This window comes from Onychomys torridus, chromosome 5, assembly GCF_903995425.1.
Source record: "Onychomys torridus chromosome 5, mOncTor1.1, whole genome shotgun sequence".
In the NCBI taxonomy this organism is placed as follows: domain Eukaryota; kingdom Metazoa; phylum Chordata; class Mammalia; order Rodentia; family Cricetidae; genus Onychomys; species Onychomys torridus.
Window position 1 is genome coordinate 23,144,065 of NC_050447.1, and position 26,851 is coordinate 23,170,915.

Here is a 26,851-nt window from a genome sequence, read left to right on the forward strand (position 1 = left end):
GGCTACAACTGCAAAACAATACATCTAAAATGAATACTGCTTAATTCCTACAAAAATACTTTTCTGTTTTTTAAAGACATGTGCCACCAGCTAAAATCATACCTTTGAAATTGAGTTTGTTCACTTTTGTTTTTAGACAGGCTCTCTATCACTACATGCTTAAAAAAAAAAAAAAAGCTGGTCTTAAATTCCTTGTGTTTAAGTAATTGTCCCACTTTGGCCTCCTCAGCAGCTCAGACTGCTGACTCACCATGTACCTGACTTACTGAACTAAAAACGGTTTTTAAAAAAAAAAAAAAACCCTCTATCCATCAAGGAAAAAGAGAGGGCATTTCATAAGCTATTCTATCATGCTTACCTTCTGGGTCATATTTGACTGGGAGAGATTGTTGAAGATAAAAGCAATTTTCTCTTGGATATTTTCTGGGGGCTCCACAATCCTCTCAGTTTGATCTGTGGCCACAAGCAATGTATCTATATTTGTTGTATTTATAGAAGGCTAGAAGTAATAAAATACATTGGTTAAAATAATTGAGCTGTTTCACTGGAAAATCAGAGACAATAGAAGTGCTGGCAAGACAGCAGCTAAGAGGATAAAAGCACTTGCCCCCAAGCCTGAAGGCCTGAGTTTAATGCCTGGGACTCACATGCCAGGAGAAAACATATTCTAAGTCCTCTGACCTCCACATACATATCACAAACACACAAAATAAGTAACAAAATATAAAGGTAATGAAACATTTTTAAAAAGATTATAGAGATTCCATTAGCATGAAAACATACATAGTATTATAACTACATTGGTAAGATACTTAAACCCATTATTAAAATATTACATAAGGGTCGCTGGGGAATACGGGGAGAAATGCTGATCTTTATGCTTACAATAAAATAATGTACAAATTCTCTACTACATATTTATACCATCAAAACTTGGAAAAGCAAAAAGGCCTACTTACTGGCACATCTTTCTTAAAGCTAACTCCCGTTGGCTTGGTGACTGTAACCGTTTTAGCAACAGTGGTGGTTGTTGAGGTGGTTACCATTGTGTTAACCTGACCCGCAAGAGGAGCTTTGGCTGGAACCTGGGCCTGAGCCTGAGCCTGAGCCAGTGCAATACTCCCAGGGGTCGTGATAGAGCCCTGCATTTTCACAGGAGGGTCTCGAGACTGTTGTCCATATTCAATGTACTACATGGGGACAGAAGGAAACATATTGAGGATTCTTAATAGAAACGGGGGGAAATTGTTTTCTTTTCTTTTTGCATTTGGAGGGGGGGGTTTCTCTGTGTAACAGCCCTGGCTTGTCCTAGAGCTCACTCTGTAGACCAGGCTGGCCTGAAACTCAGAGATCCACCTGCCTCTTCCTCCCAAGTGCTGGGATTAAAGGCATGTGCCACCACTGCCCAACTGAAATGAAAAACTTTTGTCTTATAAGTCCTTCACTTATGAAAGGATAAAAATAATTTCAAAGTTTTCTTTTAGTCCATCTCACTTAATCCTTGCCCCACATTGGCACCAATATGTAAGTGGACACCATGAACTCCCTAAGATAAAATATTAAGTTTGTTAAAGTGCTTTAAACTAGACTGGCAAAACAACTTTAAAAAGTAGTCTCGGGCTGAGCGGCAGTGACAAACGCCTTAAGCCCAACACTCAGGAGGCAGAGCCAGATGGATCTCTGTGAGTTCAAGGCCAGCCTGATCTAAAGAGATGCAGGACAGGTACCAAAAACTACACAAAGAAACCCTGTCTTGAGGGGGGGAAAAAAAGAAAAGAAAAAAGAAAAAGTAGTTTCAGGGGGCTGGAGAGATGGCTCAGCAGTTAAGAGCACCGACTGTTCTTCCAGAGTACCCAGGTTCAATTCCCAGCACCCACATGGCAGCTCACACCTGTCTGTAACTCCAGTTCCAGAGGATCCAACACCCTCACAGACATACAAGCAGGCAAAACACCAATGCACATAACAAATAATAATAAAAATGATTAAAAAGTAGTCCCAGATATCTACAAATAAAATTCCTTAAACCCTTAAAAATTCAAACTTTATGTTAAGCTTTTTATTGAACACTAGCTTCAAACATACCACAGTGTGTGTTGTATTGCAGTAACAATACTTGCCTAGGAAGCCCAAGGAACTGCAACTGAATCCCAAGAACATGTATAAACATGAAAGAGGAAAATGACACAGAAGTAGTACTCTGACCTCCATACAGGCCATGAAAAGTGCATGTTTTTACACACATACATGCAATAATAAAAAAATTATAAAATTTCATCTCAGTAGTATTCCTCACAAATCTCCAAACAGATCAAAGGAGATAAAGCCTCTGCCCACCAAACAAGCGTTACAGATCAGGGCACTTACCTCCTGCAAATGATGTGGAAACTGCATAAAGTGACTAATAGAAGCCAAATGCTGACAATACTGAGGATAGTCCTTCAATCTGCCAAAACAAACCAGACTTATTTGTTCATTCATCATATTATGTGAGAACAGAAAAGAAAATGCTTTTTTCCCCAGAGAAAATAATTTCCCCACTGTTATTTTGAGAAGAATTTCAAAGGGCAGACCACCAGCCAGGAATAGTGCATGCACACAACCCAGAACTAACAGTAGGAGCACCCACTCAAGCCAAGCTAGCTGTGTCTGAAAAAGGGAACAAACAAACAAACCTATTCATTACAAAGACATCAACATCAAAATGTGGGGAGGAGGAAGGCAGCAGTCATGAACATCACTCCACATTAGAAAATAAAACACTGCCCAGTATGGTCACACAGGCCTATAATCCCAGCACTTGGGTCAGTGAGGGAAGAGAATTGTAATTTCAAGGCCAGAATAAGCCAGAATATAAAACAGATCCAAATAAAACTTTTAAAAAGTGATTTAAAATTAAGTAACATAAATAAAGCCATTTCCTCTGCAGATCACATTTTACCATCCCCCACCCACAAACAATGAACTGAGGGTACAGCTCAGTATACACTTAATGTGGAAGTATGTACATGTGTGTATGCAATGCTCCACCCACACAGTGAAGATACTTTCCACACAGTGAAGATACTTTCCAGAACTAAAAAGGTTGAGAACGGAAGATACCAAGTTTAAGATGAGGGTTGGGGAAGAAGGGAGAAAGAAGTATGCCAGTCTATCTACTTACCTATTTTTAAATCTATCTAGTGCAGCAATACCAAAATAATACATTTTTGATCCAAAAGGCTTCCGTAAGGCTTCAAGAACATATCTCAGGGCCAGACCCAATGCCATGTAAGTGACCAGTCCTTTTTCAATTATGCCACCAAACAGGCAGGCTGTTATATGTAATTCTTTATCAGGATACTGGGGGAAAAACCGATATTCTTCAAACAAGTTCCTCAGCATACAGTTAAATACTTCTCGCTCTCTTTTTATAGTAGAGTCTTTAAATCTCTGTAGCATTTCTAGTACCTAGGAAAGTAAGATAAATATAACACAAACACACTAACTTTACCAAGAGTCTTCTTCATGCACCTTAAGAGCAGACTTGCTAAGGAAAGTATTTACCAATAAAAAAGCAGAGCTTAAGACAAACATTAAGATTTCAAAAGATACACAGAAATATTACAACATTTAAGAGAATTTCTAAAAACCTTGAGAGGGCACATTTATTTCCAGTTTATGAAAACACAAATAATTAGGAATCCTAGACACTCACCTCATCAACAGACATGGTTGGATGTGGTGGATGATTATATATTCGCTGGAAATAGCTGTTTGCTTCATCATCTATCTCTTTACTGAAGTGTTGATTGGCCTCTGGCCACACCTGAGACAAGTCGGCTGTTTGGAGGGGGGGAAGGCTATCAGTAAACATATCTAAGTCTTTCTTCAACTCCCCCAGAGAATTACAGACTGATATGGTTCTAACTTTTGGGGGGGCAGGTGGGGTAGGGTTGGGGAGAAACTGAAGGTTCAAGTATCTAATAATCAATTTTACTACTAGAGTTGTCCAGGCAGACAAGAAATACTTGTAGACAAATTGCTTTACTTACTCTTATTACAGGATTTTCTAAGTCATACTGCAGTAAAAAGTTCACTAGGCTACAACTCCTAACACATTTACCATTAACACAGCCCACTCATGATTAGTAAATCTTTGCTTTGTAATAAAAACATGATTCAACATAGAGCATGACACATAAACACAAAGCAAGCTACAAAACATTAACATTCAGACAAACCTTTCACACTAACATTTTTATTTTAAGACAGTTCATACTTTATGATTATTATTACTATTACTATCTATGATGATGATGTTACTGGGAGACAAGGTCTCAACTATGTATCTCTCTCTGGCTGGCCTTGAACTCACAGAGATCCATTTGCCTCTGCTAGAATTAATGGATTGCACCACTAACACCTGGCCTGCTTTTTCTGAAAAATTATTTCATGTGTATGGGTGTTTTGCCTGCAAGTATGTCTATGTACCATGTAAATGCCCCAGAGACCAGAAGAGTATGTCAGATTCCCTGGAACTAGAGTTACAGACAGTTGTGAGCTGCCACATGGGTGCTGTGAATTGAACCTAGGTCCTCTAAGAGAACCCAGGGCTCTTAACCACCTTTGTTTTTTGAGGGGGGAAAAAAAATAGAACTAGTGTGTACACAGTAAGTTAGTCCAGGCTAGCTAAAACTTGCTTATGCTGCTCAGGTGCCGGAATCACATGTGTATACCACCATGCTACTCTTTAAATTCTTCTATCATTATTATTTAGTCCCGGTAATAAGACGGGCATAGAAGTCAATCATCAATCCTGATGGGTGCATAAAAAAAATGTGTTTTTTCCTTTAAGGTAATATTACCAAGAAAGTGAGCCTTAAAAATGGGTCTTAAATTTGACCATATATATTACACAGTGATATCTATGAGGAAAGTAAAATTACATATACTAGGAAGTTTAATATGTAGTTTACTTCATAACCTTGACTAACTGAAACAAAATCTGAAATTTTCTTGGCCGTTCCTCCATTCATTCTGTTCCTGACTTCTTTCCCCAACTTGAGAAAGGGTTTCTCTATATAGCTCTAGATGGCCTGGAATTCACTATGAAGACCAGTCTGGCCTCCAACTCAGAGATCCACCTTCCTCAAATGCTGGGAATTAAAGACATGTTACACCATTCCTGGGGCTTCTGACTTCTTGAAAGCCACACTAATAATTCTGTATGTGACATGTAAGATTTGTACAAAACTGGAAAACTCCAAGTCTTTCCTTTCCCGATACCAACTCTTACTATTATGCTAACAATACCCTACGGGCACCACCTCTTATTAACTATCATTTTGTTCTGGCAATCCACAGTACAAATAGTGATAGCTCTAGTTTTATTTTATTAATTCAAATGTGTATATTCCTACAGATCTTTAGACATACATCTTCCAATGATGACTATTATCAACATGTAAATAAATGTTTTTGTCTACCTAATACTAAGGACAACATACAAAACTTTTTTACGTGTATCAGTCACACTTCACAATCACAGACAACACCACCACTTACAAGGTTTCATCTTACTCTGCTGGAATGTAGGCTGGTTGAGTCCAGAGGTGCCCAGTTTCCTCTGTACAAAAGGGTCGTTGTTCACTGCAGGAAGTCCAAGAGCCCCAGTTCCTATACCAGTCAGGCTTCCTGTGCCAAGACCACCTACTAAAGAGAATGAAGGCAGCCACAAGTTCAGTCAGTACTCATGTTCTTGACTTCAAAGAAGAATTGACTTCCTGTGTGCACAGGATGTATATACAAAGACAGGTGTGCCAAAGCACAAGTGTGATGGCAAGCGGACAAACTGGAATTGCTTTTCTCCTTCACCTTTACATGGGCTCAGAGGATCCAAGAGCCTTTTCCACTGAGCCATTTCATTGGCCCCATCATTTACAGTATTAAATATGTAATTTTAAAGTATACTCTCTCAAAGACTATATACCAACTTATTCAAGATTACAATGATTAAAGAATTTCATGTAACCATTTCAAAGCTATCACGAGCCAGATTTTCTCTACTTATTCCTCAACTCTAACCCCAAAACTAAGCAAAGAACAACAAGAAGCACAAAGTCCAACAGTTCCATCTTTGCTAGGAAGGCTTTAACAAGCCCAGTGGTCTCAGTTGAAGTAAATTAATCATCAGGTCTAGAACATATAGCAGCAGTAATTAGGTCATTTCTTCATGACACTTCATCCCTTGACTTTGGGTGTCCTACCTTACAGCCTGCACAAGAGAAGTATGTATAAGGAGAAAGATATAAACTTTACTTTATTGTCAAATTACAAACAGTAATACAGAGAAGGAATTAAAAATAGACCAGTATTTTCTATGTGGATATAGTACAAGTCAGGCAGAAGAAAAGCTTGAATTGGTATGTTCAGTCTTTTCTGCCTGTAATTTATAAAACTGAATTCACACCATCACCATGTGATTGGTCCAGTAGTAAATCCCCAGCAGCAAAAAGTAACATAAAATGTAACAAATAACTAAATGAGCACCATGCTACACACACTATGATTTGGTAATATAAAATTCTTCTCATACTGAATTTACTGTCATAAAATCCGAATTATTTATTTCCATTAAGAGGAACTAAATTAAACAGTACGTTTCCTTCTCCCTAACTTGGGATGCTGACATCTTGATTGAGTACTTTTCTTTCCCCAGCCACTCCAAACCCTTTAGCATACACTAACTAGGTAGGGCATACTAAAATTTACAACGAATCCCACCACCCCCAACTTCCCCTTACCTGGAAGTTGTGATGAAAGTCCTCCAATACCACTGAACGCCGTCGTTTGATTTGGGGTTGAGAGAGGTGGAAATGCTTTTGCGGGTGACTGAGGGGTACTGAATGCAGAACCCAAATTTGGAGGAAAACCCTGCATACTCTGGGTGTGAGGGGCAGCTGAACCACCTATACTAAGAGATGCCATTCCAGCAAGAGGGTCAATCTAAAGAAAAACACAACAATGTATTATATATGTTTTGACGAAAGGTAGATATGGTACAAATGTAGTAATTCTCAGTAATCTTTATACTTTAACACCCACAAATTATAATAACAGAATCAAATCTGCTAGTCATTTTTCGTACTACTTAAGTAATAGGTTTAAATAGTTAAGCCCTGCCATAAAGTATCAGAGCCATAGGAAGAGACTAAATTATAACATAATTGCCCTATTGCTCGACTGCTAAACTTTTAGTAATAACATTGGGCAGGTATTACATTATTAAATCAAAACTAATTTCACCCTGTTGTTTTACTTACAACACAGTAAGAGTATTTATTAGAAATTATCTTTCAGTTAAAACACATTGTCAGATTTTGTAATTTTTAAGGTCAAAATAGATCACCTGATTCTGAAAAGAAGCAACAAAAACAAGATGTGCTGCTATTTACAGAGATTGAAAAACCTAGTTAACTACTATCTGAGTTGTAGCACTACTTCCCACTCCAGGAGTGTGGGAAATGACAAGCAGTATCTTTTCTAAAGTAGACACTGAAGAGTTACTAGGTGCCTTTTCTTCCCTAACCCCAGCCTGCCATTCAGTGCATCTGAAACAGAAGTGGAGTATGTTGCTCCCAAAGAGAATGGGGTGGGCGATGTCAGGGAGTGACTTAAATGTACCTTGTTTTTAAAAGAGCAGTTCAGTTGAGAGCTGAAGAGCCCAGTTATAACAAGTCGTTATGCTCTAGAACTGTTGCTTGGCCCGTGCAGCTACAAACAAGACACATCAGATTCAAAGGCAGTGCTTATTTTCCAAGAGTGTAACTCTAATTTTCAAAAGAAACCTTCTTCATTTACCTAAGAAAGTGGTTTTGTATCTTTCCTCTCAGTCATGAGCTCTTTGATTATTAAAGTCTATTCTCAGTTATAATGCCTATGGAAGGATCTCCTTTAAAATACGCCACACACACATGCAGGTATCTCAATGGGTTAGTGGGATGCAGAAGCTTGGTCTATTCTGAACCTGTGAACAATGCAGACAGGAACTGTCCCATCCCTTACCTGAACAGGAGAAATGGCGTCCAGACTGCTAGCACTAGGAGGACGACCTTTGGGCATCACTCCAGGTGGTGGCTGCCTGGCCTTAGTCATTACGTTACTGCAGTTGGCTACCATGGTAAGGATGGTCTCTGATAACTCCTGAGAAACACTCCTACAAGGAGAAGGAAAATCAAATACATGCCTGTTATTTCCCAGAATACCTAGATATCCATCTGGTATCTAATTAGATGTTCTAGAGCACATGGCTACAACTGTATCTCATCCCTTGCCACCTGCCATTTACCATTGGGATTTTCTGAACTCTGGGTTATCTTCAAAACTTTGGTAAAAATTGCATTTGAACAAAGACATATCTTACTGGTGGCATTAGGAAATGGGGGACAGTACACAAAGGGGGGCATGCCTATAATCTCGGCAGTCAGGAGTCTCAAACAGAAATAATGCTTAAATCTGGGAGTTCAGGACTAGCCCAGCTGACAGAGTAAGACCTTGTTTACAGTAATAAACACCAATACTCAGAAAACTTAGAAAAGCACTGATCAACTCTATGAAGTCAAGAGTACTAGACAAACACAGCAGAAACCACAAAAAAAGAAATCAATATAAAATCCCTCAATTAAATACTAGGAAATATAACTCAATAGCATACTAAATATATATACACAATTACCATGTGAGATTTAATAAGATACAAAGTCTAATCTCCAAAATCTTACTAGCATACAAGATCACATACCAAGGTAATAAAAAACAAAATGCAAATGATAATTGTACAAACAGCACAAAGGACTTTGGCAAAACCCTTTCATAATAACCACCCACTCAAGCTAGAACTAGAAGCTGGGCTAACCACTGCAACCCCAGATTGGGGAGGCTGAGTCAAGAAGGTCGCTTTAGTGGTTAACGGCCAGCCTGTGCAACAAAGTGAGACTTATCGAAAAATGACCAAAAAAAGGGGGGGAGGTATGTTGGGGATTTAGCTCAGTGGTAGAGTGCTCGCCTAGCAAGCACAAGGAACTGGGTTCGATCCTCAGCTCAAACAAAACAAAACAAAAACAACAACAAAACAAAAAACAAAGATGAAAAATCAAAAAGGCAGAGGGAATTCAACTTGAAAAAGGGAAGCCTATGAAAACCCATAGGACTCAACATTGCAAAGCACTTTACACTTTGCCCAAAATCAGGAACAAAACAATGCTTCATTCCATCATGTAAGACAAGAACAAGAAATAAAAAACACCCAGATTAGAAAACCAAAACGTCAGCCAGTTGGTGGTGGTAGGAGGCAGAGGCAGGCGGATCTCTGCGAGTTCGAGGCCAGCCTGGTCTGTATAGTGAGTTCCAGGACAGCCAGGGCTATATAGAGAAACCTTGTCACAAAAAAAAGAAAAGATAATCAGAAAGTTGTCTCCATTTATAGATGTTATCTTTCATAAAATATCCAGCAATAAATGTAACAAGGGGGCCAGTGACATGGCACCTGCTGCCCAGCCAAGCCGATATCCGAGTGTGATCCCTGTAACCTACATGGTAGAAGGAAAGAACTGACTCTATAAAGTTGTCCTCTGACCTCCACCCCTTTGCACACAAGTGCACTCACACAAACGAGATGTGTGCGCACAAGGTAAATTTTTAATAGAATCGTTTTCATCAGCAAAGACAGACAAGTTTGGTATACTAAAAATACCATAGAACAAAATATTCAAAGAACTAAAATACAAAGACATACCAGTTCATGGACTGGAAGTCTTGACTTTATTAGGATAGAAATTTATCAATGAACCTACTTTGTATAAAATCTTATCTCATACATTACTGCTGGTCAAATCTCAATCATTTGTTTTAAAACAGGCCTGCAAGACCTAATTATGAGCTAAAGATAAAACACATGGGTTGGGGATTTCGCTCAGTGGTAGAGCGCTTGCCTAGCAAGCGCAAGGCCCTGGGTTCGATCCTCAGCTCAAAAAAAAAAAAAAAAAAAAGGATTGTGACCCCAGAGCTGCTTTGCAATCAGCAGAAATGTAACAAGTGGCCTTTGAAAGTCATACAGAAATTCATGAACTTCAAAAAGAAAACTGGAAGGTTCTTTATTACTACTACTCTCAATTTCAACATTTACTAAAAGGATGGTTTAATTAAGACAGTATGACATAGCCATAAGTCCTACATGTATTTCAAGACAGAATTAAGAAACTATAAATAGCCACGCGGTGGTGGCACGTGCCTTTTAATCCCAGCACTCGGGAGGCAGAGCCAGGAGGATCTCTGTGAGTTCACAGCCAGCCTGATCGATAGAGCGAGATCCAGGACAGGCACTAAAACTACACAGAGAAAACCTGTCTTGAAACAAAACAAAACAAAAACATAAATAAATAAAAATATACACCACGAGAAGACAAGCCAAAAAAATGATATTTTCATTCAGCAGTAGTACTAAGACACACTGTTAATGTTGTAGTAACGTGGTACTAAAAACCCACAATTTCCTCTTCCTTTACTCCTTCCTCCCCACCCCACTTCTTTCCAGACTAGGTCTCACTATTCTCCCACCTGCCCTCCGCTCCCCGTGTCATTCCTTCAAACCTCACTTTCTCCAACTCAACAGTCATTAGACACAGTTTTTTGATTGGTTGCACTGGCTTATATACAGGGTCTTTCCAAAAAGCCCTGGCAGGTCAGGAATTCAATCATGAAGACATGAAGCTGGCCTCAAACTCATAATGACCCACCACCTACCACCTGAGTTGTGGGCATATGCCACCCCAAGCCTGGCCCAATGCAGTCATTTCCAAGTATATTCTTCTTACCCTGCACAAGCCTGTAGACAAGCCAACATTGTTGCTAGAGTTTCAGCAGGAAGTTGAGCACTTTTGGGCTGATCTTTCTCTGGGGCAAGTCCACCCAAAATAGAAGGGCACCTTCTCTTTAAAAAAGTCATGCAAGCTTGTATAAAAGGCTCCTTTAAAAAAAAAGAAAAGAAAAAAAGAAAAAGAAAATGCTTCAGTGTATTTTACATTTATCTCAAATGCTTTCAAACTGATGAACTAAATAATGTAACTACCATCTACAACAAACAACAGTTAAATAAGATTTTATATATCATCTTAAAAAGGGGCTTTTTGGGATAGGGATGTGGCTCAGAGGTAAAGCAATGGCCTAGCATGTGCCAGGTCCTGGGTTCAACATCTTTCCTTATTTTTTGTTTTTTTTAAATGTGTCTTTAGACATTTTAGCAACCAAATTTTTAAGAATGAGCAATTCCTGCTTACTGCTTACCCCATGTTCTCTTATTTTATCTGTTAGCCACTTGTCAAGTTTGAGGTATTCACGCCGTGAAGCAAGTGCAGCAAGGTCAATAACAAAGGCAAATGGAGTGCCATTTAGCAGCATTGACAACGCCTAAGGCAGAACATTTACAAAGTCAAGTAATAACCATTTCTTTGTACTATTTTCTACTTCCTGTTTTTAATAGACAAGTCTATTACATCTATTTCCTTCATCATTTTTTTTAAGTACTCTATTTAGAATTAAGGCCCCGTTTAAAAGGTCAAGTCATGACCACCTTCATAATTTAACTACTTGTTTCTTTTTCAATTAACAATATCAAGAGCACAGTAAGAATATAATGACCCTTTCCCATTATTTAGTATCTACATGCAAGCTTACTATAACCTAAACACCAATTATTATAACTTATCTTAACACAGTGATAAATGATAGTCAACTAGCAGAAGATTCGAACAAACTTGCTAGAGTTAAATTAACCTACTTTCTACAAAATTCTATCTCATAGATTACTCATGACTGAGGCTCAGTCATCACTTGCTTTAAAATAGTCCTGCAAGACTGGTTTCACAGCTTTGTGGTAGTCTGCCTACCATGTCTAACTCCCATTCCATTCTGAATGCCACATTTAAAAAAAAAAAAATTAAATCAAACCAACCTTTATCTGAGTCAGACCAACCAAAAGTAAATGTTGTGTTTACCTCTCAAACTATTCTGTTGCCTTTCAATGTACAAAGCAAAATTCTAAATTTTAATTAAAATGAGCTAGATATATGGAAAATATTCTTAACACATGTATATTACATTAAAATGCATTAATCATTAGTAAACCGCTGTTGCTGTATTCCTCTGAAGTCACCTTCAAGTCCTGGGCCACGTCAAGTATTCGAGACAATTTGGCCTGATCATACTGTTCCCCTCTCATGTACCATTCTGCCATTGCATGCATTATAAGTTGGCGAATTGATGGAGACTGTCCCTAAGAAAAAGAGAAGGGAAGGATGAATGACAACCCTGCCAGCCATTGACTAAGTACTATTTATTACAAATGCCCAGCTAACATTCCATGTTCTACTTATGAAAAAGAAGTCCCTACAGAGACTAAGCTCAGGATCAAGCACTATGTAATTATGGTAACATTCTTTACATCTTCCCAAATCTAAATTATATAAGACATAATAAGTCAACTACACTGGTGTGTGCCTATAATCTCAGCATGAAGCATGTTAAGTCAAGAGTTGTGATGACTGAGCTTAGTGTTTGTATTTGATGCATCAAGATACTCTGTTATCAAAAAACTAAAAACAAAACATTAAGGCAGACTCTTGGAACCCTAGCACTCAAGAGTTCCAAGCCAGGCAGCCGCGTTTTATTTTTTATTGGGGGGGGGGGGGCACACCCAGGGTATAAGGGTATATGGAGAGATTTATTGTCAAATAGAGTCTATAAAATCATAGGTGAAGGCCCAGGGAAAGAGGTATAAGTGCTTGCTTTGTAAGCATGAGGACATTAAGTTCAGATCCCAGCATTTGCATGACTATAACTGCAATGTGAAAGTGGAAATAGGAAGTCTGCTGGGCTTGCTGGCTGCCAGCATAGCTCTAGGTTGAAGGAAGAGAAAAACAAAGCAGGGTAGGACAGCCTAACCTTCTGAATGCATGTACAATAACACACACACACACACACACACACACACACCCCAAAATCACACCAAAAACATGAGACTATGTCTCAAAAAAACGAATAATAATAATAATAATAATAATAATAATAATAATAACAACAACAACATATGTTCTACTTCAGAAAAGATAAAAAAAATACCATTTAAAGCTATCTTTGGGAGATAGGACACAGCTAACCTGTTAGAGTACTTCCTTAGCACACTCATAGCCTTGGGTTAAATCCCCAGCACCAAAGAACCAGGGGATCCTAAATTCAAAATTATTATTTGGCTACATAGTAAATTCCAGTCCAGTCTGGGATACATGTAACTCTTGACTCCAAATCAAAACAAAGACTCATGTGTGACTTTCCTAACTTATTTTTGAAAACAACATCAGGATCTCTTGCTTTCATAGTAAATATGTAAGCTCTTCATCAATGTCAAAATGTGTCATGACAAGTAGCAAGTTTTAAGGATGTAGAATTTTAATATCTAATATCCTAGCTCTCTGGTATTTTTATGGATTTGACAACAGGATTCTAAAAGATAAAGACTGATGACAATAAATTTGTCTATTGGAACACAAAGATTTTTAAAAAATTTGTCTTATGTGATGTTTACATTTATTTATTAATGTATAAATGGTTTGCCTGCAGGCACATCTTGTGTACCATGTGCATGCCTGGTAACATCAGGGGTCAGAGGAGTTTTGGCTCCCCTAGAACGGGAGTCACGGATGGCTGTGAGTAGCCATGTGGGATGCTGGGACGTTGAACCCAGGTCCTCTCCAAGAGGAGCAAGTACTCTTTAACTGCTGAACCACCACTCCAGCCTCGAAACACTGAGGTTTTAAAGGATGTCAATTAATGCAACAGAGAACTGATAAGCAAATTAGTTTTGTCTTACCTGACCATGCCATGCATAGTGCAAAATAATGGCAGAGTTAGGATGGTTTCCAAGGAAAATTGGCATCAAAGTAGAGATGAGTTCGTGGCGTAAGGTGTGCCAGGAGGTGTTGATTTGAAGTAAGGCCAATACCAACATGTCTGGACAGTGTTTGATAGGGAAGCTGAAGAGCTGTTTCACTTGTTCATACTGCCCAACCTCTGCAAGCCTCAGCAGAGATTCAATCAAATCCAAGCTTTTCCTAACAAGAATAAATGAAGAAAAATGCTCGATCATTGAAAATATTAACTATATATGCTGCTTTCCTTCAGTCACTAGGCACTGAAACCATGTCCTTATAAGCACTTTACCTATGAGCTATATCGCTAGCCTTCAAATTCACTCCAAATTAAGTGAAATCAGCTACAGAATAAAACTACATAAATCACATTCCTACCATATCCTGGAATTAGAGATTATTCCTAAGTGGCTGCTATGAATTCCAAAATCTACACACATGCTGCTGAGGTTACAGCAAGGCAGGAAAGCACTTGCCCAGAACGTGTAAAGCCCTTCATCATGAATATTTTGTGTTGGAGGGAGGGACATCTGCTGCTATGTCTATAGATTTAAAAGGAAATTAAAATTAAGAATCAATACTCTTTTGCATAATCATAGATCCTCATTACCAAGGTTTTTATGACTGGGATGAGAATCAAATAATAATTTAAAAAATCCAAAATATACACATTAATTTATATGATAAAATTTCTAACAAATATACAGCCTTAACACTTACTAGGACATGCAAAATTTATGAAGCTGTCTTCTGATGTGCTGCAAGTGCATAACACTAATTAGTTAGAACCTGTTTGACTTTAATTATATCTAAAAATCTAACTCTACATTTAGTCTTTGAGGAAAAGGATAAAGCCGTAACATGAAATGATGTATCAATGGCAAAGAAAAGAGTTGAGAGAACTTATACAACTGAATTGTTTGGCCTGTGGCTGCAGTCTGACCCAGAAATGCTATTTAAAGAGAGACAGAGACAGAGACAGAGACAGAGGGACAGAGACAGAGGGACAGAGACAGACTTGAGACTTTTTAAGCCAATTAGACTTAAATGTAGAATATACCTAAATATCAGACCTCACAAAATCAAAGATTTAACTAAGGACAATAATAAGTAAAAATGAATTTTTTTTCATCAACATCCTTTATAAAAACCTTTATTAAGTCAACCTCATTAAAAATAAAATTTCTGGGCTGGAGAGATGGCTCAGAGTTTAAGAGCACTGACTGGGCCAGGCGGTGGTGGCACACGCCTGTAATCCCAGCACTCGGGAGGCAGAGGCAGGCGATCTCTGTGAGTACAAAGCCAGCCTGGTCTACACAGTGAGTCCAGGACAGGTTCCAAAGCTACAGAGAAACCCTGTCTCAAAAAACCAAAAAAAAAAAAAAAATGAGTACTGACTAATTTTCCAGAGGTCCTGAGTTCAGTTCCCAGTACCCACATCCCACATGGCAACACAACCATCTACAGTAAGATCTCGTGCCCTCCTCTGACATGTAGGCAGAACACAATATACATGATAAATAGTTTCCTTTAAATGTATTAACAGTGTTATTGCTCAATATGAGCTTTGCATTTCTAGGGTGCAGGAGTGTTTACCATGTGGCAATTTCTCGATTGTCATCCTCTGGCGGTGCTTTCAAAATGTCAGTGGCAACAGTATGACACGGGTAGTCAGCAAAGCAGAAGACCTCGGGATTTATCAGGGAATGCTGGATGAAGGAGAGCTGCAACAAGAAGACACAGTCCTTACTGCCACAAACAACTAGGAATGCTGCAAAAACATGAACCACTTTCATGGGGCTAACCTTGAGGGTGGTTTAGATAACTGTCCTTAAAAAATTATTAGCCCTTTGGAAACCAGACAATTCAGAAGATGGAAAGTGACAACAAGATAGTGTTAGAGATAAACATATCAAATTGGAAGAGCTTTGGTGCTCCAAATTGATGGCAAACCACAATTTCTTGAGCTGTGCAAACTAAGTTAATGATAACATTGTAATCAATGGATAAACTGGCCTAATCAAAGAAGTGATTACTATTTCTTCGTTCTATACCTAAGCATAACTCTTACCTGGCCTTCTGCATGTTTCCAAGGCCGATATATAAAATCCACTGGAAACACTTCCATGCCCAGGCCCCTCTGAATACCATAAACCACATTGTGAAGTCCTTTGCTGTCACGAATTTGAAATCCAGGATGGTCCAGTTCATAAGTTACTTCCTTGAAATTCAAACTCGGGTTCTAAAAAGATGAAAACATTTCAAAGTTAAAGGAACAAATATGGGCAAATATTGATGCTTTGGTCAAGTCAAAATAAATCTGAAATTCAAAATATTCTATTTAACATATCTACCAATATAAAAGATTTTTAGCAGCTTCAATAAGTTTCATATAAAGTTTTTTTCATTTCCTAGAATCCATGTTTGAAAAAGCAACAAAGCACTGGCCAGTGGTGGCACACGCCTTTAATCCCAGCACTCGGGAGGCAGAGGTAGGCAGATCTCTGTGAGTTCAAGGCCAGCCTGGTCTACAGAGCGAGTTCCAGGAAAGGTGCAAAGCTACACAGAGAAACCCTGTCTCGAACCCCCCCCCCCAAAAAAAAGCAACAAAGCTCGACGACATAACTTTAATCCCAGCACTTTAGAGGCAGAGGCAGGTGGACCCCGTCTCAAACAAACACAAACCATCACACATCTGTAATCTCAGTGCTGAGAAAACAGTCCCTAGAGATCACTAACCAGGTAATCTAGCCAAATTGATGAGCTCCAGGCAGACTAGAGACTGTCTAAAAAAATATGGTAAAAGACTAAGAAAATGGCTCAGGAGATAAGGCACTTGGCTGTGTTATTGACTGGAGTTTAAAGCCCCAGAACCAATGATGTTACAATGTGGGTGCTCCAGCAAAATGAGAAGCACAGGTAGAAGAATCCCTTACAAGACTGAGCTAACCAGACTGGACTAGGCAGCCGCAAAGTAAGACAAATATGAGACCCTGTCTCAGTCAAGATGGAAAGCAACAAATAAGGTTGTCTCTGGCTTTTTTGTGCCAAGTGACGCACACGAAGGTGGAGAGTGACTTAGGAAGATGACGACAAACATCAACCCTGACAACCAAAAAGACTCACACGTGCCTATCAACACACAAAACTCAAGGCATGGGCTCTGATCCTTGAAGCTATTATTAGAAAACAGAGTACAACCCACTAATTCTGTTAATAGTGAAGGTATGAGAGATCACATGGGTTCTGTGCAACTAGGTCTAGGTAGTAAGTTGTAAACATGGAAACTAAAAATGAGAACTAGGATAAATACCTCGCTGTTTGCTAGGAGTTATGAGCTAGTTATAACAGCTCAGGCAGAATTTCTAACATGTATGGAGGTCTTAGATTCTTTTTTTTTTTTTTTAAAGATTTATTTATTTATTAAGTTTACAGTGTTCTGCCTGCACGTATTCCTGCAAGCCAGAAGAGGGCACCAGATCTCACTACAGATGGTTGTGAGACACCATGTGGGTGCTGGGAATTGAACTCTGGACCTCTGGAAGAACAGTCAGTGCTCTTAACCTCTGAGCCATCTCTCCAGCCTGAGGTCTTAGATTCTATTTCAATCACCCACCAAAAAGTCTATTCAGATCTTGCCAGGGTTGGTGGTACATGTCTGTGGTCACAGCATTCTGAAGGTAGAGGATGTGAGTTCAATCAAATTCAAGGCCACGCTGTGCTGCCTAGGCTCCAGGACAGAAGACTTTGGTTTGCTTTTCTGCTGTGCTAAGACCAAACATAGCTTTCAGCATGCTGAGCAAGCACTCGACCACTGGTCCCTATTTCCAGTTTCATTGATATAACTCTAAAGACTAGTACTATCTGTTGGTTTTTTAGGGTAGTCTCACAGGCATGCATCACCACTCCAACCTGTGTTAAGTAACTTTTTAATTACTTTTATTTTATGTGCACTGGTCTTTTACCTGAATGTATGTCTGTGTGAGGGTATCGATTATCCTGAAACTGGAGTCAAGACAGTTGTGAGCTGCCATGTGGGTGCTGGGAATTGAACCTGGATCCTCTAGAACAGCAGCCAGTGCTCAAAACTGCTGAGCCTTCTCGCCAGCCCTATAACTCTTGTATTTTGTTCTTTGATATTTTATCAAGAAATTACATCTGAATTTTCTATTCTCCTGCTGCATACATTTCATCAATCTCTCTTAATATCCAATTTGTCATTTATGTTTTATTTAAGTACTTCCATATTTCATCTAGGTATTTTCTTTATATGGAGGGCCAATTAGTTTCTGAATAATCAAAAAATGAGGACCAATATGTACACGTACACACACACACACACACACACACACACACACACACACACACACCCCATTCAGGCTCACCTTCTCAATAATTCCTCAGTGATTACTTTGCAGCCAGTCAGCCCATCCCAGAACTTGACCAAAGACTACACTTAACAATTCATCATTTTATGCCAGGCGGTGGTGGCGCACACCTTTAATCCCAGCACTCAGGAGGCAGAGCCAGGCGGATCTTTGTGAGTTCGAGTCCAGCCTGGTCTATAGAGCAAGATCCAGGAAAGGCGCAAAGCTACACAGAGAAACCCTGTCTCGGGGGGAAATGGTGTGCACACCTTTAATCCCAGCATTTGGGGACAGAGGCAGACAGGGATCTTTGTGAGTTTGAGGCCAGCAGGCCAGCATAGTCTACAAATCAAGTCCAGAACAGCCAGAACTGTTACACAGAGAAACCCTGTCTTGAAAAAAGCCCAAAATCCAATTCGCCATTTTAGTGACCTGTAAAATCGGAACTACAGAAAGGGCTCACTTGTGCCAGTCTCAAGAACACTGAGTCCAATACCCAGCTCGTCCAAAACAAAAGCTGGGAAGGTGGCATTGGGACAGCACAACAGATGGACCTGTGGCAGTCACTGGCCAGACAACAAAGCTGAACCACTGACACTAGAGTAAGTGAGATTGTTTCAGAACTAAGAGGAAAACTGACAGGAGAAGACACCCAAGGCTCGTATTCAGCTGGCCACAGAACTTACAAAACAAATGACAAAAATCCTCGGGGGACATAATGAACCCAAAGCCCTGGCCACATGTACTCACCAGTTCTTTAAGAACATCAATCAAAACCTCTACATTCCAGGTGTGTGCCTGTGCGCCTTCACTTTTATCTTTTCCATCACTCCAGATCCCACTGCCAGGAGCAGAGATGCTCTGTAAAAGTAAAAAACTACAATTAAGGAAATCCAACTAATAAATGTTTTCCTCTCATCTTTAGATCAAACAATCATACTTCAATTTAATAAGCAGGAGAGGACAGAATTTTAAGTCTTTTTAGTAACAGTTGAAGTAACAAACCTGTAACGGAATACCATCTGTTAATCCTGAATGAGTTCGAGCCATCATTCCCAAAACCCTGGCAACCTGGGCAGCTGTGACCTCCCGAACACCAAACTGCATGATTATATTGCGACATTCTTCAATACTGAAACAAAAATATAACTTTAAAAATATGCTTACTTCCACCTCATACACCAAGACTAATAAAAAGGGCTACTAATAAATGAACTGTGGTGTGAAATCTTTAACATAGTAAAATTAATGTTTTATGTTATTTTTATCCAACTAGAAACATAAAAATCACTAGCTTAAAAAACAGTTATTTCCAGCTGGGCAGTAGTGGAACACGTCTTTAATCCCAGCACTCAAGAGGCAGAGGCAAGCAGATCTCTGAGTTCAAGGCTGGCCCGGTCTACAGAGTGAGTTCCAGGACAGTCAGAGCTAGAAAGGAAACTCTGTCTGGAAAAAAAAACAAAAACAAAAAAACTAAAAACTAAAACTAAAACTAGTATCTTTCATCTTTAGTATGACTGAACTTCCTTTTTTAAGTCAAACTGTACATGTGTGCATATGCACGCATGTGTGCCATTTGTTCAGACACCAGAGGACAACCTGGGTGGAATATGTCCTTTCCTTCCATCAAAAGGGTCCCAGAGATTGAACCCAAGTCATCAAGCTCATCAACACCTTACCAGCTGAGCTCTCTCACCAGCACAAAAATTGGGCTAATCACACACTCAAAGGTCAATCTGATTACTCAAATATTTAGAAAACCTTGAAAATGTATCCTATCCCTTTCATGTTGCTTCTAGAAGTTTAATTCAAAACAGCAAAGTGAGTACATATGCTAAAATATGACTATCCTGGTGATTAAGAACTTGGTTCCTAAATTTTAGAAAATGGTAGGCATGAGAAGTCACAAGTTCAAGCCCTAGCATATTTATAGCTGACACCAACACTAGACAGTGTGTGGAAAATTAAAATTCAGAAGCAACCATCCTGATGCACACAATAACTAAACAATTTTTTTTTTTTTTTTTTTTTGCCGAAGCTGAGGACCGAACCTCGGGCCTTGTGCTTGTTAGGCAAGCCCTCCACCACTAAGCTAAATCCCCAACCCCAACTAAACAATTTTGTATAAATGTTTTCAATAATTATGCTTAAGAACAGCTAAAATTTTGTTATGTCTTACTACCAACCTTGCACAAAAGCCATAGCCTACTTCTTGCATGAAATCAGCCAGAGAGCTCTCCATCATGGTTTTAGCTACCCCTCCAGAATCAGGCAAGATCCTGTCCATTAGAATGTCCCGTTTTTCAGGGTATAAAAGTGGTGCAAGCACCACAGGACAACGCTCTTGCGGAAAATCTGAAGAAAGAAAGGGAATACGACTGTTATCAACTAAAGATGACAATCTAGATGCTCTGTGTAGCATGCCTGAGGTCCTGGATTCAAGGCCCAGCAACATCTCTCTTTATGCTGCTGCTCTAAAATCCCTTCAAACACAATTCTTCTGCAAGTTCATAATCAAATTCAAGCAGTTTATTTATGGCTGAGTGTGGTCATGCACACCTTTAATCCCAGCACTCAGAAAGCAGAGGCATGTTGGTAAGACAGCCAGGACTACATAAAATGACCCTTTCTATAAATAAATAAATAAATAAATGAATGAATGAATGAATGAATAAAATGAAATAAAAATTCAGCCAGATCTACATAAAATGACCCTTTCTCAAAATAAATAAATGAATGAATGAATGAATAAATAAATAAAAATAAATAAAATAAAAATTCACCCAACCTAGCCCACAGTGTGGACCTCAATCCAACCCTAGAATTTGAATTTGGGTATCTCAAAACAACTGCTCACATGTATACTTTTTAACTTTTCCTGTATACTTTTTAACTTTTCCTGTGTAGATTCCAGCAGCTGTTTGTCAGTTCATGCTATATATTAAACTTTTATACTAAAATTCCCATATGAAGGGCAGAATTCATTACAGGGGAACAGAATATAAATGTTTCTTGTGATTGAAAAATCTGATGCAGTTTAAACTACAAAAACAACAACAGGACGTAAAGAAGTCATATTTCTCTCTTTTTGAGGATAAAAGGATGGGGATTTATTGAGCTTGAATTACAAAGCAAACTGCTGAGGAAATAATACATTATCAAAATGGTCAACCTAGTTAGACGTGGTGGCACAAAGCCTTTAATCCCAGCACTCGGGAGGCAGATCTCTCTGAGTTCCAGGCCAGGCTGGTCTATAAAGTGAGTTTCAGGATAGCCAGGGCTACATAGAAGAAACCTTGTCTTGAAAAACAAAAAACAGGGCTGGAGAGATGGTTCAGCGGTTAAGAGCACTGGCTGCTCTTCCAGAGGTCCCCTGAGTTCAATTTCCAGCACCCACATGGTGCTCACAACCATCTGTAATGAGATCTGGTGCCCTCTTCTGGCCTGCAAGGATACATACGAGAAGAACACCATATACATAATAAGTAAATCTTTTAAAAAAGAGGGGGGAGCAAAAAAACCAAAAAAAGTGGGCAACCATTTAAATTAAAAGCAGCATGTCACAATATTGTAGTCTCCCTGCTAAAGTGGAGAAAAGAGAAGAGAGAAATATCCCTAGTCTTACCTGTGATTGTACTTATATAACAAAAACATCACAGATGAAATTAGGTTCACTTTATACTTATTCTTTAACAAAGATCTTTTATAACTTTTATATTTAAAATGGTATTATCATCTTTTGTTTATAAGACTAAAAAGAAACAGGAAATCACCATCTTCACTTACATCCCACCATGCTTTTTTATCATGGTTTGTGATCACCTGTGATAGGCTATGCCTTACCTCTGCGCAGTGTCTTGAGGAAAGCGTCTATCTGTTCCTGTCCAACTCCAAAGGCTCCCTTCTGCCCAAAGAGGAGATGGGAGAGTAGGAGATGTAGGACCTCTATTGCTATATCTTGGAAGCCACCTTCTTGATTTCCACCGACGTCTGCGTCTATGTAAGAACGCAGAAGATCTGGAAGCTTCTGTTTGATAAACTGGGCAGCTAAAAGTCAAATAGACCAAGTTACTTTTATACAATAGGTTAAAAAATATTCAAATGATCACCCCTTAGCCAAGCAGTGGTGGCGCATGCCTTTAATCCCAGCACTTGAGAGGCAGAGGCAGGTGGATTTCTGTAAGTTTGAGACCAATCTGGTCTACAGAGTGAGTTACAGACAGCCAGAGCTACAAGCATCATAGTACATGGCTGCAATCTCAGCACTTAAGGGAAACTAGTGAGTCTGAGGCCAGCCTGGGCTATACAAGCACAACTTTGTCTTAAAAACAAGAACAAGAGCTAGAGAGAAAGCAGTTAAAAGCACTTGTTAGTCTTGCAGAGGACCCAGGTTCAGTTCCCACCGTGCATGTGGCATCTCACAAGTTCCAGAGAACCTGACCCTTTTTTCTAGTCTCCTCAAGCACCAGGTATACACATGATGCACTTACAGATACGAAAAACACCCATACAGGCATAAATATAATTTTAAAACAACAAAAACTATTAAGAACCCAGGGACGTAGCTCAGAGGTAGAGATTTTGTCTAACATTCCAAAGCCCTGGATTTGATCCCTAATACCACACAAACATGAATTAAAGAAGCAACCAAGAAAGAATCTTGTACTCAGTATAAAATAACTTACCAAACCCCCTGAGATCTGAGCTAGAAGAATTCAAAAGGGCCAGACCAAAGATGACCTGGAACAAGAAGGGGTTAGATGAACTGAGTCAAACCGCTCTGACTTTCACTTCTGCCCCCTCTCTCTCAAGACACTCACTCACCTCTTGTACTTTACTTAACTTGAGAACTTTACTCAGCTGGGCAAACAAATGGGGTGCAGGCTTTAAACTCTGAAACATAAAATTTTTTAAGATTTAACTTTTGGTTTTTTTTAATGATATAATTCTTTAACCAAGTTTTAAAGTATTAGTTCATCCAATTATAGCACAATATACACATAGCATAATTCTGAGTTACTACTATAAGCAATACACTATATTCTAGAACTATAGACTAACAAACCTTGACCTAATCTGGTCTTTTTAAGCTTCCATTTACTACCAAGCAACTACCCTGATTCTCTCAGAAAGTTACAAATGAAAGTCAATTCTGGTGTGGTAGCACATGCCTTTAAGTCCAACACTCATGAGCCACAGTCAGATGGCTCTCTGTGAGTTCAAAGCAACCTGGTCTACACCATGACTTTCAGGACAGCTAAGGCTACATGGAGACCAAGTCTTTAAAGGGCAAAGCAAAACACACAAACACCAAAACCCCAGAAGTAAATGTTCGGAGTCACTTTAAATAACTAAGTATTAGAGCATATTCAAATTGAGTGTGGTGACTCATGTCTACAATAGCCCAGCACCGAGAAGACTGAGACAGAAGAATAGCCTGGATTACACAAAAAGACTCTGTCTCAAAAATGAAAGGGAGAGATAGCTATCATCATAATCTTACTAGAGATAAAATTGTACTAACCTTCTGGTAGTGCAATGGGTTATCAATGGCATATGACAACGTCGAGATAAAATTTGGCTTTGTAATCAGCGAGGCACACTCCTGAATCAGAAACTGTGTCTTCAAAAAAAAGATAAAAATAAAAAACAAACTTCCATTAACATTAACCATCACCTGACAGAGATAAAGGAAAAGAGAACCTATCTATGAACATTAGATGCTGTATAGTTTTACTATCAAAACCAGCTCTTTAGTGCTGAGCATTGGTGGCATACACCTTTAATCCCAGCACTCAGGAGGCAGAGGCAGGCAGATCTCTGAGTTTGAGGTCAGCCAGGGCTGTTATATAGAGAAACTCTGTCTTGAAGAAAACAAAACAAAAATCAACTCTTTAAAACTTCCACTTTATCAGTAACTAGTGTTAAACCAAAATGTCCATTAAAGTTCATTAGTAAGTCACAATCATAATTAACTCTGACAAGATTGAAAATCAAGCCAAAGAGGTATCATTCAGAACATGAGATAGCCTATCTATCTGCCTTGTCAAGCAGGTCCTCCCCGATTCCTGCTCCCTTCATCAGGCAGATCCAACAAGAGCTCCATAATTAGACTGTCTTCAGTATATAGTCAGGCAAAAAAAGAGAAGTACAGAAAATTATACCCAGTATCTCTTAACTACCCTTGTAAGATTATGTTCTGGACGTTATCTTGTACACAGTGTCCATATATTACGCCCTAAACTTACAAAGTGATTGGGGATAATAGACATCAAACTCCGTAGTCCCCAAATACCTGATGGAAATCTTTGCCACTGCTTTTACCATCGCCACTGAAATCCACATGTGAAAATAGACAGCGTAATAAATGCCTGTCTGCCTCAGGACCGTGCCGATTCACAATCTGAAACACAAAAACATAAGTTTAAAGGAGAGTTTGGAAAAAAATAAGGACTAGGGATATAGATCAATGGTAGCACTTGTCTAATATGCATGACACTTTGGATCTTATAAATACAGCTCTAGGAAAGTAAGCCTCTGGGGTAAAATTCACCTTGTAGCAATAGTTACAGGAATTACTACTGAGTATAGTGGCAAAGTCCTATAATCCTAGATTCAAAGAGGTCAGGATTTCAAGGTCAGCCTCAAGCTACAGAGAAAGTTTAAGCCAGAACAGAAGACCTTGTTCTCAAAAACAAATTACATGAATCACAGAAGTAGAAGTACCTACATGCAGCTGGGTGGTGGTGGCGCATGCCTGTAATCCCAGCACTCGGGAGGCAGAGCCAGGCGGATCTCTGTGAGTTCGAGGCTAGCCTGGTCTACAAAGCGAGTTTCAGGACAGCCTTCAAAGCTACAGAGAAACCCTGTCTCGAAAAAACCAAAAGAACTACCTATATGCAATGATTACTTTTAAATTTATTCTTTATGAACTGGCTAAAAGAACATAAAACCTACCATCAATTAACCCACATAACTTGGCATGATGGCCAACATTTACACCAAAAATAGCATTTTAACTAAGTGTCATCAAATAGGGGTTTTCTATTCAAGTTTTACAGGAACAGCTTCCTAACTCAAAATGCTTTTACCAACCAACTCTTGACAAATACTGTGCATGGCTAGACCTAAATGAAGCTGCAGACAGCTAGATAGCTACATTCAACTTCAGTGATTGAAATGCTGACCTTTGAACTTTCCAACTTTGTTTTTGTTTTTCAAGACAGGGTTTCTCTGTGTAGCTTGGTGCCTGTCCTGGATCTCGCTCTGTAGACCTGGCTGGCCTCAAACTCACAGAGATCCACCTGGCTCTGCCTCCCGAATGTTGGGATTAAAGGCGTGTGCCACACTGCCGCCCGGTTGAACTTTCCAACTTCTTGTTCCTCAAACTTCCCAACTGCCACCTCTAACTGGAAAAGTTCAAGTGAGCCTCTTCTAACTACAGCCCACCCCACCCACCCCCAATTGCCCCTTATTTTGGCTTTGCTTTTGTCCACAGCATTTACTCTTACCTGAAAATTTCTTTTAATTTGCAGGAGATCAGGAAATCTGCAGTTTAGAAAGGAGCCTAGCAAACTTTGTGGGTAAATAATTACATTTATTAAATGCTAGTAAGTTATCAAATATCCCCCAGGAAGGAATTACTGGCAGTTGGTGGCTGAGAGACAGAGTTACTCTCCATTGAGGAGAGGCCACTCATGTCCCAGTGCACAGGTTCTCAACCTTCCTAATGCTGTGACTCTTTACTACAGTTCCTGTTGTCCTGACCCCCAACATAAAATTATTTTCATTGCTACTTCATAACTAATTTTGCTGTTATGAATCATAATCTTTTTTAGAGACAGAGAATTGGTGTCAAAAGGGTCACAACACAAAGGGTGAGGACCACCTCAACTTTTAGTCAGTAGATGGCCACACTGATTGGACTCTGAAAGTTATTAATAACAACAACTACCACAAAATAAACCACCATGATTCTGGGAGGAAGATTGGCTTGGGGGACTAAGGGACTAAGGAGGGAGGTACAGGTGGATGGAAATGATCAATATACATTATTTAAATGAAACTCAAAGAATAAAAAAATACTATTTAAGGGCTGGAGAGACAGCTTAGCAGTTAAGAGCATACACTGCTCTTTTAGAGGACCAAGTTCTCTTACCAGCACCCACACCAGGTGGGTGCAGGACTGCCTGTAACTCCAGCTTGAGGGATCTGACATTCTCATCTGGCCTCCAAAAGTCTATACATACACCAACAAGTAAATAACCTTTAATAGATGATGTATATATTACAGACATTAAAACTAAGTCAAACATGGTGGCATATATCTATAACCTCAGTAACTAGGTAGGCAGATGCAGAAATACTGAAAATTTAAGACCATCCTCAGGTACACAGCAAGCTTAAGGACAGTGAGGACTACATAAGATTCTGCGGGTTGGGGATTTAGCTCAGTGGTAGAGCCCTTGCCTAGCAAGCGCAAGGCCCTGGGTTTGATCCTCAGATCCAAAAAAAAAAAAAAGA

General features: G+C 39.2%; 1 protein-coding gene and 1 non-coding gene across 8 annotated transcripts in view; both read right to left on the reverse strand.

The window, feature by feature from the left end:
• The window catches only part of Cnot1 (CCR4-NOT transcription complex subunit 1), an 81,691-nt gene that overhangs the window by 29,988 nt on the left and 24,852 nt on the right, over positions 1-26,851 (reverse strand). For 2 of the 7 annotated variants that reach the window (XM_036188764.1, XM_036188769.1), the window contains exons 3-24: positions 24,624-24,731; positions 23,853-23,951; positions 23,153-23,221; positions 23,014-23,068; positions 22,172-22,375; positions 20,515-20,683; positions 19,334-19,460; positions 19,079-19,189; positions 16,033-16,203; positions 15,558-15,685; positions 13,904-14,144; positions 12,191-12,310; positions 11,323-11,445; positions 10,854-11,005; positions 8,047-8,197; positions 6,786-6,987; positions 5,548-5,691; positions 3,698-3,822; positions 3,164-3,450; positions 2,368-2,446; positions 960-1,190; positions 359-499 (exon numbers count right to left, since the gene is read on the reverse strand). In XM_036188764.1, the coding sequence (XP_036044657.1) occupies positions 359-499; positions 960-1,190; positions 2,368-2,446; positions 3,164-3,450; positions 3,698-3,822; positions 5,548-5,691; positions 6,786-6,987; positions 8,047-8,197; positions 10,854-11,005; positions 11,323-11,445; positions 12,191-12,310; positions 13,904-14,144; positions 15,558-15,685; positions 16,033-16,203; positions 19,079-19,189; positions 19,334-19,460; positions 20,515-20,683; positions 22,172-22,375; positions 23,014-23,068; positions 23,153-23,221; positions 23,853-23,951; positions 24,624-24,731 (3,237 nt within the window). Of the gene's footprint in view, positions 1-358; positions 500-959; positions 1,191-2,367; positions 2,447-3,163; positions 3,451-3,697; positions 3,823-5,547; positions 5,695-6,785; positions 6,988-8,046; positions 8,198-10,853; positions 11,006-11,322; positions 11,446-12,190; positions 12,311-13,903; positions 14,145-15,557; positions 15,686-16,032; positions 16,204-19,078; positions 19,190-19,333; positions 19,461-20,514; positions 20,684-22,171; positions 22,376-23,013; positions 23,069-23,152; positions 23,222-23,852; positions 23,952-24,623; positions 24,732-26,851 lie in introns of all 7 variants that reach the window. The other 5 variants (XM_036188766.1, XM_036188770.1, XM_036188763.1 and 2 more) reach the window with 3 other exon arrangements.
• On the reverse strand, positions 7,658-7,792 carry LOC118584934. Its single transcript, XR_004945101.1, has one exon. It is a non-coding gene; the product is annotated as a small nucleolar RNA SNORA50 (small nucleolar RNA).